The 18244-nt window shown below is 38.0% G+C and overlaps 1 protein-coding gene across 4 annotated transcripts in view; it reads right to left on the reverse strand.

The window, feature by feature from the left end:
• Positions 1-18244, reverse strand: part of ZFYVE9 (zinc finger FYVE-type containing 9) — a 110386-nt gene that overhangs the window by 56440 nt on the left and 35702 nt on the right. For 3 of the 4 annotated variants that reach the window (XM_025288763.3, XM_025288761.3, XM_025288760.3), the window contains 2 exons: positions 4117-4216; positions 1527-1703 (listed from right to left, as the gene is read on the reverse strand). In XM_025288763.3, the coding sequence (XP_025144548.3) occupies positions 1527-1703; positions 4117-4216 (277 nt within the window). The remainder of the gene's footprint in view (positions 1-1526; positions 1704-4116; positions 4217-18244) is intronic. The other variant, XM_025288762.3, reaches the window with a different exon arrangement.

The following is an 18244-nucleotide window of genomic DNA, read 5'->3' on the forward strand; positions in this document are numbered from 1 at the left end:
GTACAAAGAAGCCACTATTTAGCATTTTATAATTATAAACATAATTGTGACTGCATAAAAGTGGTTATCAGTTAATAAAATACACATTTAAATATATTCCTTACTTCTATAATCCCTTAAATCTATAATCTTTGAAGATAGTTTTAAAGATTTAAAACACTTTGCTTTAAAATATTAAATACGCCTATGATTGTCACATACTGTGTCCTGTTAACACAAACAGATAAACTAAGGAAAATGTTTGAAGTGCATAGGAAATAAACATCAGGGAAAAAATATCTAGAAATAGACGTCCACATCTCCAGAAAGTATGAAGTTTCTGTAGGAATAAAGTATCTATCTGGAAAAGTGATACAGCATTTTGAAAGGGCAAAAGATGCCCTGAAGAATGTTGAAGAATCATTAACTAATAAAAGAAGAGCTGGCACAGATATGAAAGAACTGGGAAGCAAACTGACCAGATCTTTGGCTGAAGTGTAGCTGAGAAAGAAAAAGACTGATCTGGCAGTGTGAAAGAAGTCTGCATTTTAGTAAAAGGATGGGGAAAAGCTGGAAAACTGAGTCCGGAAAAATGATCTCTTCAAATCCAGTTTTGAAAATCAATTCAAACAGTGAAAACAAAGAGAGACTAGGGAAGAACAACAAAAACAACAAAAGATGTAAAGAGGATAAAGATTTTAAGAAAGAAAACCTGAGCTCATAAAAACACGAGAATGACTAAGGGATGATCTGAAAAGAGGAGGAAATGGGGAAAAGAATGATAATGTCAATAGAAGTTTTTGATCTTCAAAAGGGGAGGAGGGCTATTTAGCAAGGGGAAGGGAATATTGCTAGACAAAAAAGTTATAAAATTAGTGAAAGAAGACAGAGTTTAATTATCAAGGGAGACTTACTGACAGGATCATTTTAAAGAAATAAATAATTGCTATTTTTGCTATTCATAATCCCCTGAACTTAACAAAGTGCCTTTCATCTAATAATACTATTATCATAAAGATATAATAAACTAAGTTGAGTCTATAATTTTCCATCTATCATACGATATCATCAGAATTAAAGTTTGATTTTTAAAAGATCTGTGCACCTAACACAGTATTTTCATATTTTTATATGGATAGATTTTTTTCAATGGCAATATATATTCCAAAAATCAATACTAGAATGGGCTATTCAGAAAAAAGAATTCTCATTTTTATCACTTCTTAAAGTCCTACAAAGAATTTTTCAGGCTGACTTCAAATTCTTCAACTCTTTTCAAGTAAAAACAAAGTAATTACTCCATTCTTAAGTGGGAAGAGGGTATTGGCATATTTTTAGAGGTGCCTCCAAAATATCAGGCAATACAATATTATTCCTTATTTGCCCAGAAATAGTCTCAAGACATTTCTCACCTGTTCTTCCACTTTAATAACCACCCAAGGGACTTATCTGCAGTGTGTTAAAGACTTGTGATGTAAAATCACATCAGCACCTTTTCAGGGGAACTTGGTGAGGAAAAAGAGAAAGAATAGCACATGATCCCCTACCTTCTGCTCCAGGGTGCTTTAAAACTCCCACAGGTACCATCACAGTGGGAGGTGGAGAGCTCAGGGCTCCTGAGGCCTGAGCTTGCTGCAAGGGAGGGATAGTAGAACAGTATTCAGCAGGATTGTTAGGGTTAGGGCTCTGGCTTGAGGCACTCATCATGTTCTCCCAGGCTTGAGCTAAAGCAAATACAGACACAATCAATGTGAATGGATTGCAAAATATGGACATCAAGACCTCCACAATATTGGATAAATAATGTAGTTCCTCCTCATTAACACTCATTGTATGTCTTTCTTCCAGCTAATAAAGGTATTAAGGAGATAGGTGATTTTATTCAGTAAAGGAGACCATGTAGTTAATTAAACTATTCGGAAGCAACAAATAGGAATTACATGATACTTCTGATACAGACTGATAGCAGACTAGTCTTGAGGTTAATGATAGGCTCCTGGCTCCTTTACAGAGGACCACACATTCTCTTAAGAGGGAGTAAAATAATTTTAAACTTATTAAAGATTTACAGTTGGGATAGCATTTAGACATTTCTGGTGGCGGGGCAGGTTTAATATTTAATGCATTAAAAAAAAAACAAAAAAAAACTCAGGGGCCAAAAGAGCAAAACTCTGTTGTACGATATTTTTTGTTTCATTTCTAGATTTTTAGGCTCTTCTCAGCTGAAGTAAAATCTCATTTGAAAAATTCTGAAGCCTAAAGCTCAGAAGAAAACATCTTAACATTTCTGTGAATTTTGCTTTTGTACAATCATTACCCTGTGTAAAAGTATACAGCAAGAACAACCATTTCACATCTCTGGTGTGTCTCAAAAGCACAGGACCCATTTGAAAATGAAAATGTGCCAATATCATATAAGTGCCATCAACCAGTATGAATGATCACAAATGTGTTAAGGTTCTATATACTCCATAATTTTACTAACTAATTACTGACATATCAACTACTGTCTTCAAAGTAAATAGGATGAAAGATGCTACAGAAATGAAATATATAAATTTTATTATCTAGGTTCAGGTAATATCACACGCTCAGGAATAAAATCACCCAATTTTTGGAGCATTTAAAAAAAAATCTCATTCTGCATCAAAGAATGATCCATAAGATTTTGAATACTTGTTGCCTCCAAACTGCAGGACAAAGCTAGAAACAACAATTATGTTCTTTTGAAAGCACTGGCAGGAAGAGGGAAGGAAGAGAAAAGGAGAAAGGGAAAAAGGGACAGGGAACACTGAAAAGCATCAAATTAAATATTCAGTAAAAGACCAGGCTAAGCCATGCGAGAGGAAAGATGCTGGAAAAACCAGGAAGAGAAGAATTTAGGATCCCCTGTTAAGGGCATCCTTGGCTTAATAAAAAAAGTAAGTATTCCATATGAATCCTCTGCCATTTCCTTCATCTTTAGCTATGCCAAGTTAAAAAAACAAGCTATCAAGTTGGAAGACCTCATCAAATAAAAGAGGTATTGGGTACTGTAATTAAGCAGCATGCTATTATCTGTGAATAAATATCTGAAAATGAAATGATCACTGAGTGAAATAACCACCATCTGAAAAATGACCCTTAAGAGTAAAGAGAATGAATTCATATTTGATCAAAATTATAAGAATTCAGAAATGGGAGGAAACTGGGTGGATCATAGGAAATCAGAAAAGATCAGATTAAATAACATGCAATAGGTTAATAAGCCAGCAACAGGAAAACATCACTATGAGCAATGCAGACACAAAGAGCAGGAGGGGCTTTGAGCAGATAAGTTTCAGCCTCCAGGAGACACACTATCCTGGCGTAAGCAGCACTGGTATCTAATGCCAACATTTCATGTCTATTAGTAACTGTTCTGGCAACTGTACAAAGATGCACTCAAACAGAAAACACCAAATAGTCTGATCAATTTTATCTTTTTACAAGAATACTCTGGGGTTGGTTGGTTTGTTCGGTTTTAACTAAAATGCCCTTGGATTTATTTCCAGTCCTGCAAAAGGTGAACACAGGATAAGCTATATTTACCTTTTCCTGGCCACATTCTTTGACCATATAAGTAAATTCAAAATCATTATCCTCATAACAAATCTAAGTGGTACTAAGGTGATAAATGATAGAAAAATGCAATTTTCTTTGATCCTAGATGCTAAAAATATTTATTTTTCACAAGATGAGTGACCCATGGTGTTAATAAGAATACATTCAGTCATTAAGGTATTCCCTAGAAAGAGAATTCTTCCCTCGAAAGGAAAACCTCAGCCCAGTTTCAATATTTCATCAATTTAGTGGTCAAGAGCCCCCTCCCCACTCCCATTCCAGTTACTTCACAGGAACATTAATAGCCATGTAGCACCAGATTTCCACAAAAATTTCCATTCTTCCTGCAAAACTTACCTGAATTTAGCAATTATTCATTAAACTAGGCACAGGAATTCTGAAATACTAAGATATTTTCAAATTTTTCTGTTAAAGTTACAACATTTGAGAAGGTGAGCGACTTGAAGAGCAAGGCAGGACAAATCAGGAGTTTTTTCACTGGCATTCTCTTGTTCTGTCTCAGTAACTGTGAATTCAACCTGTTTTAATACTTACCATTCATTAGCACTGAATGGCAGATTACACATACTCTAGCTTCCTTTCTATCCATGTATAACAGTTTACATTTCAGGCTACAGCAGGAAGCACAAAAAACCTGCAGGAAAAAGAACATACTAAATTACTTAGGATCACAGTATAAAGGAAGTAAACCAATAGTGACCAACACTGTGGTCAGGAAACCATATTAATACAACACTAAAAACTTCAAAGTGAAGTCACTCAGTTGTGTCCGACTCTTTGTGACCCCATGGTGTAGTCTACGAGGTTCCTCCATCCATGGGATTTTCCAGGCAAGGGTACTGGAGTGGGTTACCACTTCCTTCTCCAGAGGATCTTTCCAACCCAGGGACTGAACCTGGGTCTCGCGCGTTGTAGGCAGACACTTTACCGTCTGAGCCACCAGGGAAGTCCTAAAAACTTCAAAGGAAAATGCAATTGAGAAAGCTGGGTGTGGAGACCCCATTCAAAAGCAAGAAAGAGATGAACATGTCTGTCAAAAATAAGGAAAGTTAAATTGCTGACTGAGAACAAACATTTTTAGCCAAGACTATATAGCAAATATATACATGCCCAGTCTCTTTAGTCATGTCTGACCCAGGGAGAGAACCCACATGTCCCATGTTTCCTGCACTGCAGGAGGATTCTTTACTGCTAAGACACTGGGGAAGCAAATACATAGCAGGGGAAAAAAAATCTAAGCTGTCTTTAGGCAAAATTTCTGTTCAAAATATCATACAACATGGGTGTTTAGACCAGTAACATCTGCTATTTCTGTTTAAAGAGTCAATATTGTTGTTGTTCAGTCACCAACTGGTGTCTGACTCTTTGCGACCCCATGGACTGTAGCCTTCCAGGCTCCTTTTGTCCATAGTATTCTCAGGCAAGAATACTGGAGTGCATTGCCATACCCTTCTCCAGGGTACTGGAGTGGGTTGCCATGCCCTTCTCCAGAGGATCTTCCCAACCCAGGGATCGAACCCAAGTCTCTTAGTCTCCGGCAATGGGAGACAGGTTCTTTACCACTAGTGCCACCTGGGAAGCCCTTAGCTTTCCTGCCAAGAAGCAATCGTCTTCTAACTTCATGGCTGCAGTCACCATCTGTAGTGATTTTAGAGCCCAAGAAGAGGAAATCTGTCATTACTCCACCTTTTCCCCTTCTATTTGCCAAGAAGTAACTGGACCAGGTGCCATGATCTTAGCTTTTTTAATACTGAGTTTTAAGCTGGCTTTTTCACTCTCCTCTTTCACCCTCATCAAGAGACTCTTTAGTTCCTCTTCTCTTTCAGCCATTAAAGTCATATTACCTGCATATCTGAAATTATTGCTATTTTTTCAGGCAATCTTGATTCCAGCTTATAACTCATCCAACCCGGCACTTCACATAATGAGCTATGCAAACAAGTTAAATAAATGGGGTGACAATAAACAGCCTTATCATACTCCTTTCTTAATTTTGAAACGTCAGTCTTCCACATAATGTTCTAACTGTTGCTTCTTGACTCACATACATGTTTCTCAGGAGACAGGTAAGATGGTCTGGTATTTCCATCTCATGAAGAGTTTTCCACAGCTTGTTATGATCCACAGCTGAAGGCTTTAGCATAGTCAATGAAACAGAGGTAGATACTTTTCTGCAATTCTCTTGCTTTCTCTATGATCCAGCAAACGTTGGCAATTTCATCTCTAGTTCCTCTGTCTTCTTCTAAGTCTAGCTTGAATATCTGGTAGTTCTTGGTTCACGTACTACTGAAGCCTAACTTAAAGGATTTTGAGCATAACCTTACTAGCATGGGAAATGAGTGCAATTGGCTGGTAGTCTGAACATTGTTTAGTATTGAAGATTGATCTTTTCCAGTCTTGTGGCCACTGCTGAGTTTTCCAAATTTGCTGGCATAATGAGTGTAGCACTTTAATAGCATCATCTTTTAGGATTTTAAATAGCTTTGCTGGAATTCCAGCACTGCCACTAGCTTTATTGGCAGCAGTGCTTCCTAAGGCCCACTTGACTTCACACTCCAGAATGTCTAGCTCTGGGTGAGTGACCATACCATCGTGATTATCCAGGTCATTAAAATATTTTTTTGGTATAGTTCTTTGTGTATTCTTGCCATCTCGTCTTAATCTCTTCTGCTTCTCTCATTTCAGTCCTTGATTGTGCCCATCTTTGGATGAAATATTCCTTTGATATTTCCAATTTTCCTGAAGAGATTTCTAGTCTTTCCCCTTCTGTTGTCTTCCTCTATTTCTTTGCATTGTTCATTGAAGAAGGCCTTCTTGTCTCTTCTTGCTATTATCTGGAACTCTGCATTCAGTTGGTTATACATTTCCCTTTCTCTCTTGCTTTTCACATCTTTTCTTTCCTCAGCTATTTGTAAAGCCTCCTTAGACAACCATTTTGCCTTCTTGCATTTCTTTTTCTTTGGGATGGTTTTGGTCACCACCTCCTGTACAGTGTTATGAACCTCTGTCTATAGTTCTTCAGGCACTCTGTCTACCAGATCTAATCCCTTGAATCTATTCATCATCTCTACCATATTATCATCAGAGATTTGATTTAGGTCATACATGAATGGCCTAGTGGTTTTCCCTAATTTTTTCATTTTAAACCTGAATTTTGCTATAAGGAGCTGATGATTTGAGCCAAAAGTCAGCTTCAGGTCTTGTTTTTGCTGACTATATATAGTTTTTCCATCTTTAGCTACAAAGAATGTAATCAATCTGATTTCAGTACTGACCATTTGGTGATATCCATGTGTAAAGTCATCTCTTGTATTGTTGAAAAAGGGTGTTTACTATGACCAGTGCATTCTCTCTGTGTGACTCCATGGACTGTAGCCGGCCAGGCTCCTCTGTCCATGGGATTTTCCTGGCAAAAATACTGGAGTGGGTTGCCATACCCTCCTCCAGAGGATCTTCCTGACCCAGGGATCAAACCCACATGTCCATCTCCTGCACTGCAGGCAGATTCTTTACTGCTGAGCCACCAGGGAAGCAAATATATAGGAGGGAAAAAAAAAAAAAAAACCTAGGCTGTTCTTAGGCAAAATTCCTATCCACAAACACATAACATTGGTGTTTAGATTAGTAACATCTGCTATTTCTGTTTGAAGAGGCAATATAGCAGGTGAAATAAACAAAGACTGGGAATTCTGGGCTTTCACTTCTGTTTTTTTACTACCCTTATGTGTGGAATAATAATCATACCAGCTGCTTTCATTGGTTTGCTATGCAAGCCAGGAAAGATCAAAATACACAGTTTAACCATAAAAGTAAGCACAGCCCCAGCTCCAGGGAATCAAACTAGGCCACCAAAAATTGGCCATGCCAATTTCCAGCACCTTATTTCCACTTTCCAGGGTTGGTTCCCGACAATCTTACTTTATTTTCCCTTTCATACCAGGCAACAAGAATCTCCTTAGTTCCCTGTCAAGATTTATTTTTTTGAGAACTCATTAATCCCTATCAGAGAGAACTTCATACAGGTAGAAAGGTGTTCCCAGCAGTGCAAATTTTACTAATCCAGTTTTTATGGCCAATAAGTATCCTGTATCTTACATAACTGAAACAAGAGATGAGGTCCTGTTAAAGATAAAGTGAGAGCAATCACCTCTCCTTCTACTAGGTATAATTAATCTACCTAGTTACCATGATTACCAATTTACATTTTCAGAGGCTTCCCATTATCAAAATAACTCTGTGGTATAGGGAGAACTGGGGCTATATTACCTTATTTTCTATCAGAGGAAATTGAATTTGGATTGTTAAATGACTTGCTCAAGTTCACAGGAAACTATATGAATACTAGGCACTTAACATACATGTATTATCTCATCTAAACTCATAAATTCTATGAAAGCATTCATTCATAATTAACCGAGTTAAATAAATGTGAAGTAAAACTACTCTTGTCATATAGCTAGTAAGCTACATAATAGGTTCGAAACATTGTATTGGAGGCAGTTACCAAAACCATCCCAAAGAGAAAGAAATGCAAGAACTCAAAGTGGTTCTCTGAGGAGGCCTTACAAATAGCTGAGAAAAGAAGAGATGTGAAAGACAAAGAAGAAAGGGAAAGATATACCCAACTTAATGAAGAGTTCCAGAGAACAGCAAGGAGAGATAAGAAAGTCTTCTTAAGTGAGCAATGTAAAGAAACAGAGGAAAACAACAGAAGGGGAAAGACAAGAGATTTCTTCAAGAAACTTGGAGATACCAAGGGAATAATTCATGCAAAGATGGGCACAATAAAGAAAACAGATGGCAAGGACCTAACAGAAGCAGAAGAGATTAAAAAGAGGTGGCACGGATAAACAAAAAAACTATACAAAAAGGTCTTAATGACCCAGATAACCACAATGATGTGGTTACTATTCCATAGCCAGACATGGAGTGTGAAGTCAAATAGGCCTTAGGAAGCATTACTACAAACAAAGCTAGTGGAGGTGCTGGAATTCCAGCAGAGCTATTTAAAATCCTAAAAGATGATGCTTTTAAGGTGCTGCACTCAATATGCCAGCAAAATTGGAAAACTCGGCAGTGGCCACAGCACTGGAAAAGGTCAGTTTTCATTCCAATCCAAAAGAAAGGCAATGCCAAAGAATGTTCAAAGTACTGTACAATTGCACTCATTTCACAGGCTAGCAAGGTAATGTTCAAAATCCTTTAAGCTCCGGCTTCAACAGTACGTGAACCAAGAACTTCCAGATGTACAAGCTGGATTTAGAAAAGGCAAAGGAATCAGAGTACAAATTGCCAACATCTTTTGGATCATAGACAAAGCAAGAGAATTCCAGAAAAACACCTTCTGCTTCATTGACTAAGTAAGCTAAAGCCTCTGACTCTGAGGATCAGAACCAACTGTGAAAAATTCTTAAACAGAAAACCAGATGGCTTAACCTGTCTCCCGAGAAACCTGTATGCGGGTCAAGAAGCAACAGTTAGAACTGGGCACGGAACAACAGACTGGTTCAAAATTGGGAAAGGAGTACATAAAGGCTGCCTGTTGTCAACCTGCTTATTTAACTTCTTTATGCAGAGTACATCATAGGAAAGGCCAGGCTGGATGAATCACTAGCCAGACAATCAAGACTGCCAGAAGAAATATCAACAACCTCAGATATGCAGATGATACCACTTTAATAGCAGAAAGCAAAGAGGAACTAAAGAATCTCTTGATGAGGGTGAATAGTGGAGAGTGAAAAAGCTAGCTTAAAACTCAAAGTTCAAATAACTAAGATCATGGTATCCGGTCCCATCACTTTATGGCAAATAGATGGGGAAAAAATAGAAACAGTGACAGATTTTATTTTCTTGGGCTCCAAAACCACTGTGGATCGTGACTGCGGCTACAAATTAAAAGACGCTTGCTCTTTGGAAGAAAAGCTATGACAAACCTAGACAGCGTATTAAAAAGTGGAGACATCACTTTGCTGTCCGTATAGTCAAAGCTATGATTTTTCCAGTAGTCATGTGGAGATGTGAGAGTTGGACCATAAAGAAGACTGAGCACCGAAGAATCAATGCTTTTGAATTGTGGCGATGAAGAAGACTCTTGAGAGTCCCTTGGACCGCAAGGAGATCAAACCAGTCAATCCTAAAGGAAATTAATCCTGAATATCCATTGGAAGAACTGATGCTAAAGCTCTAATACTTTGGCCAGCTGATGCAGAGAGCTGACTCACTGGAAAAGACCCTGATGCTGGGAAAGACTAAGGGCAGGTGGAGAAGCGGGTGACAGAGGATGAGACGGTTGGATGGCATCACTGATTCAATGGACGTGAGTTTGAGCAAGCCCCCGGAGATGGTGAAGGATGGGGAAACCTGACGTGCTGCAATCCATGGGGTCGCAAAGTCAGACACTACTTAATGACTGAAAAACAACAGCTCATTACAATGCTCTTAACACCACAATTCAACACAACTATAGTTTGAGAAATTAACTACTGAGAAGGTAATGGCACCCCACTCCAGTACTCTTGCCTGGAAAATCCCATGGACAGAGGAGCCTGGTAGGCTGCAATCCATGGGGTCGCAAAGAGTAGGACACGACTGAGCGACTTCACTTTCACTTTTCACTTTCATGCATTGGAGAAGGAAATGGCAACCCACTCCAGTGTTCTTGCCTGGAGAATCCCAGGGACGGGGGAGCCTGGTGGGCTGCCGTCTATGGGGTCGCAGAGAGCTGGACACGACTAAAGAACTTAGCAGCAGCAACAGCAGCTGCCAAGTAGAAAATTGAAATTTTCCCAAGAAGCTTCCCAAGAAGCATAACCAAGTGGCTATGTTTTAAGATCAGAGGACAAAAAAACTTCAGAAATTGATCTCTGAGATTGTAAGCCAACAGATTATTTTAAAGTTCTTTTAATTCAGGGTCTTATAAAGGTTATGCCGTATTCACCACCAAAATCCTCAGTGGTAAACAAAACTGACTGTAAGTCAAGTTATTCAAAAGTAATTTGCAACTTAATGTATAATTTTATTTAAAATAACAAATTGCCATCTAGCAAAATACAAATCAGGGTTTCTTCATCTTTCTTTTTGAATTAGGTATAAAAGTGTATAAAAGTATAACATTAAGTTTAATAGGTTTGTTTGGTTTTTTTTTTTTTTGAGGGGAAGTATTTTATTTTTGTATTGAAACTACTGTCACTCAACTCTGCAGGGAAAAACAGAGAAAAAAGGAACAACAATGGACAAAAATTATTACCTTTAAATGCTCAAAGGTACAGGTGATGTCTATGCAATAAACCTATTGGGTTTTTAATTTGTACCCTCTCCATCACATTTATGGGGGAAAAGCATGAGTTATACAGCCAAAAAACGCCTTGGTTGGTTTCTAGTTCCACTTAGTTTCTTCAACTGTAAAGTAGGGATAATATCACCATTTACACAGGTTTACTAGAAAGATTAAATTAGATAATAAACAAAATACTGAGCATGTACTAAATAAATGTTAGCTCCTTTCTGATTCCCTCTTAGCTGGCTGCCCAGGAACTGTGTGGTCATAGTCCAGGTGTTGCTAGAGAAGTGGCCCTAGTACTAAGGACTTCAATTTCACCATTCTCTTATTCTGTTTTTTCCTAAAACCATTGCAAATTGCTTTGGAGTGTAGACTCTGCAAGTCAAAGAGTCTGAGTTAGAATCCTAACTCAAACAGTTATTTGCTGTGTGATTTTGAACAAGTTACTTAATCATTTTAAACCTATTGCAAAATATGGATTATAACACTAGCTATCTCCTAAAGAGTTAACATATACTAAATAAGATAATATAATCAGCATTTAGAAGTGTCTGGCACGTGGTAAACATTGAATAAATATTAAATGAAAACATTATCTCATTCTCCTCGCCATCACTACCACCATCATCAATCTGCCTCCAACTGCAAAGCATCTGCAACTTTGTAATTGTTTTGTTACTTATTATATTTCATATACTAAAGCTTTGTCATCTACAGAAATATGAGCAGTATGTTTTCATACAGTGACCATTCTTATACTGTTTTTGCCTCTCTTTAATTAAAAACAGAACAGTAAGCAATAAATAATGCTCACTGAATGAATCAATGAGTCAACAAATAAATGGAAATAGATGAACAGATGGCAACATAGATGGGCCCTTTAGGACTTTCCTTGCTTTTCCAATAGAAAGTGCTTTTATTGCAAAGACAATGTAACAAGTTAAAAATGTCTCCAAAGACAAATACTGACCCTATCCCAAGAATGGATTGGACTAGTACAATTTGGCTGAAAGTTTAATACAAAGTTTTATAGGGCTATGAAAATTTCAATTTTCTACTAGGATTTACTTTCCCACTCCAAAATAACTAACAATTTTCTGAAACCTTCATCATCTATTCCTATTTCACCTTCTCTCAATATTTATATTTTCAATATGAAATATGAGCCAAGGATTTAGAAATTTCTTAATGCTTTCACCACTAAATACAAAAATTTACCTAAATACAAAAAAAATTCCCTACCTACTCTTTCTTACCCTTGTTGAAAACCTAACATTCAATAAATGCACAAATGTCATCTTTTTGGCCTTCTCAAAATTTTTTCTCTTCCTTTGATTAATCTCCTTTTTCGTCTAAAACAACTTGTCTAGAAGATCATTCATGAAGTTATATAAATACAGTAGTATCTTCCATCCTTAAAAAAATTCACCCATAATCACCACCTTCATTTAATCAGATCAGATCAGATCAGTCGCTCAGTCGTGTCCGACTCTTTGCAACCCCATGAATTGCAGCACGCCAGGCTTCCCTGTCTATCACCAACTCCCGGAGTTCACTCAGACTCACGTCCATCGAGTCAGTGATGCCATCCAGACATCTCATCCTCCGTCGTCCCCTTCTCCTCCTGCCCCCAATCCCTCCCAGCATCAGAGTCTTTTCCAATGAGTCAGCTCTTCGCATGAGGTGGCCAAAGTACTGGAGTTTCAGCTTTAGCATCAGTCCTTCCAAAGACATCCCAGGGCTGATCTCCTTCAGAATGGACTAGTTGGATCTCCTTGCAGTCCAAGGGACTCTCAAGAGTCTTCTCCAACACCACAGTTCAAAAGCATCAATTCTTTGGCGCTCAGCCTTCTTCGCAGTCCAACTCTCACATCCATGCATGACCACAGGAAAAATCATAGCCTTGACTAGACGGACCTTTGTTGGCAAAGTAATGTCTGTGCTTTTGAATATGCTATCTAGTTTGGTCATAACTTTCCTTCCAAGGAGTAAGCATCTTTTAATTTCATGGCTGCAGTCACCATCTGTAGTGATTTTGGAGCCCAGAAAAATAAAGTCTGACACTGTTTCCCCATCTATTTCCCATGAATTCATGGGACCGGATGCCATGATCTTCGTTTTCTGAATGTTGAGCTTTAAGCCAACTTTTTCACTCTCCACTTTCACTTTCATCAAGAGGCTTTTGAGTTCCTCTTCACTTTCTGCCATAAGGGTGGTGTCATGTGCGTATCTGAGGTTATTGATATTTCTCCCAGCAATCTTGATTCCAGCTTGTGTTTCTTCCAGTCCAGCGTTTCTCATGGTATATACTCTGCATATAAGTTAAATACACAGGGTGACAATATACAGCCTTGACGAACTCCTTTTCCTATTTGGAACCAGTCTGTTGTTCCATGTCCGGTTCTAACTGTTGCTTCCTGACCTGCATACAAATTTCTCAAGAGGCAGATCAGGTGGTCTGGTATTCCCATCTCTTTCAGAATTTTCCACAGTTTATTGGGATCCACACAGTCAAAGCCTTTGGCATAGTCAATAAAGCAGAAATAGATGTTTTTCTGGAACTCTCTTGCTTTTTCTATGATCCAGCGGATGTTGGCAATTTGATCTGTGGTTCCTCTGCCTTTTCTAAAACCAGCTTGAACATCAGGAAGTTCACGGTTCACATATTGCTGAAGCCTGGCTTGGAGAATTTTGAGCATTACTTTACTAGCGTGTGAGATGAGTGCAATTGTGTGGTAGTTTGAGCATTCTTTGGCATTGCCTTTCTTTGGGATTGGAATGAAAACTGACCTTTTCCAGTCCTGTGGCCACTGTTGAGTTTTCCAAATTTTAATAATTGCTCCAATTTTTTCTGTTCTCCCTTAACAGTAAAATCTGAAAAGGATCTCTCAGTCCCTTCACTTCTTATTCCATTTTCAACCAATTCCCCATTTTTAAGCCATCCTGCTTCTGTATTCATAGAATAGAAAAAAGCATTCTCTATCAAGACAGCTTTTATAAGTGACCCTACTGTAGTCAAGTATAATGGTCCTTTCCCTGTCCACATCTTATTGACCTTGATCAGCATTTTATACAGGTGATAGTCCCCATCCTTTGACAAACTACATTCTTCTTTTGACTTCCAAGACAACACATTTTCTTTGTTTTCTACCTGGCTCTCTGGCCACTCTTTCTTAGTCACTTATACCGAGTTTTTTTTCTCCATTTGACCTCAGTGGCTCAGGCCTGGGCCCTTTCTCTTCCGTCTGTCCACTCTTCCCTAGGTGAGCTCATGCATCGCCATGGCTGCTCACTGAATTCCCTACATAATCTGCAAAGCCCAATGATCTATTCCCTGAGTCCCTCTCTAAGCTCTTTTTATGTGGTTTCTTTTACTTGTTGTACTTTAACCACACTGTATTCCTTTCAGTTTCTTGAAGAGGTGCTTTCCTGTCTTAGAGACTGTGTCTATGATGTTCACTCTTCTTAAAGCATGCTGCTCCCTGTTTTGATGACTGACTCCACAAATTTCATATATCACCTAAAATGCCACTTCTCAGAGGACTACCCAGACCTTCCTCCCCCTGTCCCTCTTATACAGTATCCCTCCTTGTTAATTTCCTAAATAGGCCTCATCACAATTTGCAATTCTGTTTGTTTGCTTTTGGTTATTCCCACTAATCTTTACATGAGAATACAGATCTTAGTATAAACCAGCACCCAGCACAGTGAGACACTCAGTGTTTATTGAATAAAGTAATTGTCTGGGATTCATTTATTCATTTACAAACATTCACTGAGTGCTTTGTAGGTAGCAGGTACTGCACCAAATGCTGGGGATATAAAAAGAATCATAATCACAAGATCCTTACAGACCAATGAGGGGGAAGGACAAAGATAATACTGTATGATAAGTGCTATGACATGGGTGAGGCTGATTTTTAGCCCTCAGTCTTTTCAATGGAAAACATTTCCTAGCTTCATTAGAACTCAAGATGAAACCAGCATGCTTGATCCTATTTTACCATGCCAGAATGGTTAAACTCATAATGTCAGTGAAAAGATAGGACAGGCAGGTTTTCAGGCAGATTATGAGGGAAACTAACTTACTATGCAATATTCTATTTAAAGCATCTATTTCTTACTCTTATATCTATTGTTTCCCATTAACATAAGCAAATAGAAAATGGGATTGCCCTGATGGCTCAGTGGTAAAGGATCTGCCTGCCAATGAAGGGACACAGGTTTGATCCCTGGTCCAGGAAGATGCCACGTGCTGCAGAGCAACTAAACCCGTGTGCCACAACTACTAAGTCTGTGCTCCAGTGCCCAGGAGCTCTAACTACTGAGCCCACGTGCCACAACTGCTAAAGTCCATGTGCCTAGAGCCCGGGCTCTGCAATAAGAGAAGCCACCACAAGGAGAAGCCCATGCATCACAACTAAAGAGTAGCCCCCACTCACTACAACTAGGAAGAAGCTCTCATAGCAACAAAGACTTAGCAGAGTGAAAAATAAATAAATAAAATTATTTTTAGAAAGAAAACAAACAACCCAATTAAAAGGTAGGCAAAAGATTTAAATAGACACTTTACCAAAGAAGATACACAGATGGGAAATAGGTGTAAGAAAAGATGTTCAGTATCATGTCATTAGAGTTGCAAATTAAAACAAAAATGAGATACTACACCTATTAAAACATCTAAAATTTGGGATTTCCCTGCCTGTCTGGCAGTTAGGACTCCAAGCTCTCATTGCCAAGTGCCCAGATTCAATCCCTGGTTGGGGAACTAACATCCCACAAGCCACACATCATGGCCAAATAAATTAATTAATTAAAATGTCTAAAAATCCAAAACTGACGAGACCAAATGCTGGTGAGGATGTGGAGCAACAAGAATTTTCATTCACTGCTGACGGGAATGCAAAAATGGTACAGCCACTTTGGAAGACAATTTGGCAGTTTATTATGAAGAGAAGCGCTTCTCTGGTGGCTCAGACAGTAAGGAATCTGCCTGCAATGTCGGAGATCTGGGTTTGACTCCTGGGTCAGAAACATCCCCTGGAAAAGGGAATGGCTAACCACTCCAGTATTCTTGCCTGAAGAATTCCATGGACAGAGGAGCCTGGTGGGCTACAGTCCATGAGGTCGCAAAGAGTCAAACATGTCTGAGCTACTAACACTCATGAAGAGAAACATAGGCTTACCATACCCTCCAGTAATCATGCTCCTATATATTTATACAAATGAAAAACTTACATCTAGTCAAAACCTGCACACAAATATTTATAATATCTGTACTTATAATTGCCAAAAATTAGATCAACCAAGATGTCTTTCAACAGCTGAATGAATAAACAAACTTGTGGTGTACCCATACAACAGACTACTACACAGCAATAAAAAGAAATGAGTTATCATGTCAGAAAAAGACATAGAGGTTCCTTGACTCTGGTCGTTGCAATGACCAAAAAAGTAAAAATAAACAAGTGGGACTACATCAAGCTAGAAAGCTTCTACACAGTAAAGGAAACCATCAACAAAATGAAAAGACAATATGGAAAATGAGAAAATATTTTCAAGTCATGTATCTGATAAGGGGTTAATATTGCAAATGTACAAAGAACTCATATAGTTCAACAGGAGGAAAATACACAATCCAATTAAAAATAGGTAAAAGACATGAACAGACATTTCTCCAAAGAAGACATAAGAAGGGCCAACATGTATGTGAAAAGATGCCCCCTAATTATCAGGAAAATGCAAATCAAACCACAATGAGATATCAACTCATACCTGTCAGAATGGTTATTATCAAAAAGATAACAAACACTGGGAAGGATGTGAAGAGAGCCCTGTGCACTGTTGGTGGGAATGAAAATTGGTGCAGCCACTACAGAAAACAGTATAGAGGATGCTCAAAAAATTAAAAATACAACTATCGTATGACCCAGCAATTCCACATGTAAGTATTTATCCAAAGAAAACAACATCAATAACTCAAATAGATGCCTGCACCACCATGCTCACTGCAACATTATTTCCAATAGTCAATATATGGAAACAACCTAGGTGTCCATTAATAAATGAATAAAGAAATTTCGGTATGTATTTTTCTATGTATATGTGTACACACACACACACGATGGACTATTACTCAGCACAAAAAAGAATAAAATCTTTACATTTGCAACAAAATGGACGCAACTTGAGGGAATTATGCTAGTGAAATAAGTCAGAGATACACAAATACTGGATGAGCTTACTTATATGTGGAATCTAAAAACTATCAAAACAAAACAACAAATAATGAGCTCATTAAATCCGAGAATAGTCTGGTGGTAGTTGCCAAGGTGGCAATATATGTGAAAGAGATGAAGATGCTCAAAAGAAACAAATTTGAAGTTATAAACTACATTAATCATAGGGTGTAGTGCCTGTCATCCTATCTATTGTTAATAATACTATATTGCAAATTTGAAAGTTGCTATGAGTGTAATCTTAAAAGTTCTCATAAGAAAATTTTGTAACTATGTATGGTACAGATGTTAACTGGACTTATTATGGTGATCATTTCACAATACATACAAATACCTAATCATTATATTGTATACCTGAAAGTAATACATCCTCCTTATATGTCAATTATACTCAGTTTTTTAAAAAGTTAGGGAAGAATCTTAAATGTATATTTCTAAGTCAAAGATGCCAGTTTGAAAGCCAACATAATATACGAATGGCAACCCACTCCAGTGTTCTTGCCTGGAGAATCCCAGGAATGGGGGAGCCGGATGGGCTGCCATCTATGGGGTCGCACAGAGTTGGACAAGACTGAAGCGACTTAGCAGCAGCAGCAGCAACTATTGATAAAAGACATTCTGGAAAAGCAAAAACTACAGGGCCAAGATCAGTAGTTGCCAGGGTTCAAATAAAGTAAGGGAGGGATACATAAGTGGGGCACAAGGGACTTTCAGGGTGGTATAACCATTCTATATGATAATAATAAGGTAGATAACTTGCATTTATCAAACCAATAGAACTGTAAAATTCAAACACTAACAAGAACTGTAGTATGTATTTCTTTTATATGATTATTGTTAATAAAATAATGTATCAATATTGGTTCATTAATTGCAACAAATGTACTACTCTGGTACAAGATAACAATAATGAGGTCCACTTGAGGGGAGGTGTGCTTTCTGCCCAATTTTTCTGCTATAAAAAAGAAAAGTCTATTCAACAAGCAAGCATCAGTCTTAAAGGATGCATTAGACTACTTGAACTTAACAAACATCTACAGGACATCCAATCCATAAAAGCAGAAACACATTATTTTCAAGTGTATATGGAAGGTTCTCCAGGACAGATTATATTCCAGGTCACAAAACAAGTCTCAACAAATGT

This window comes from Bubalus bubalis, chromosome 6, assembly GCF_019923935.1.
Source record: "Bubalus bubalis isolate 160015118507 breed Murrah chromosome 6, NDDB_SH_1, whole genome shotgun sequence".
NCBI lineage: Eukaryota > Metazoa > Chordata > Mammalia > Artiodactyla > Bovidae > Bubalus > Bubalus bubalis.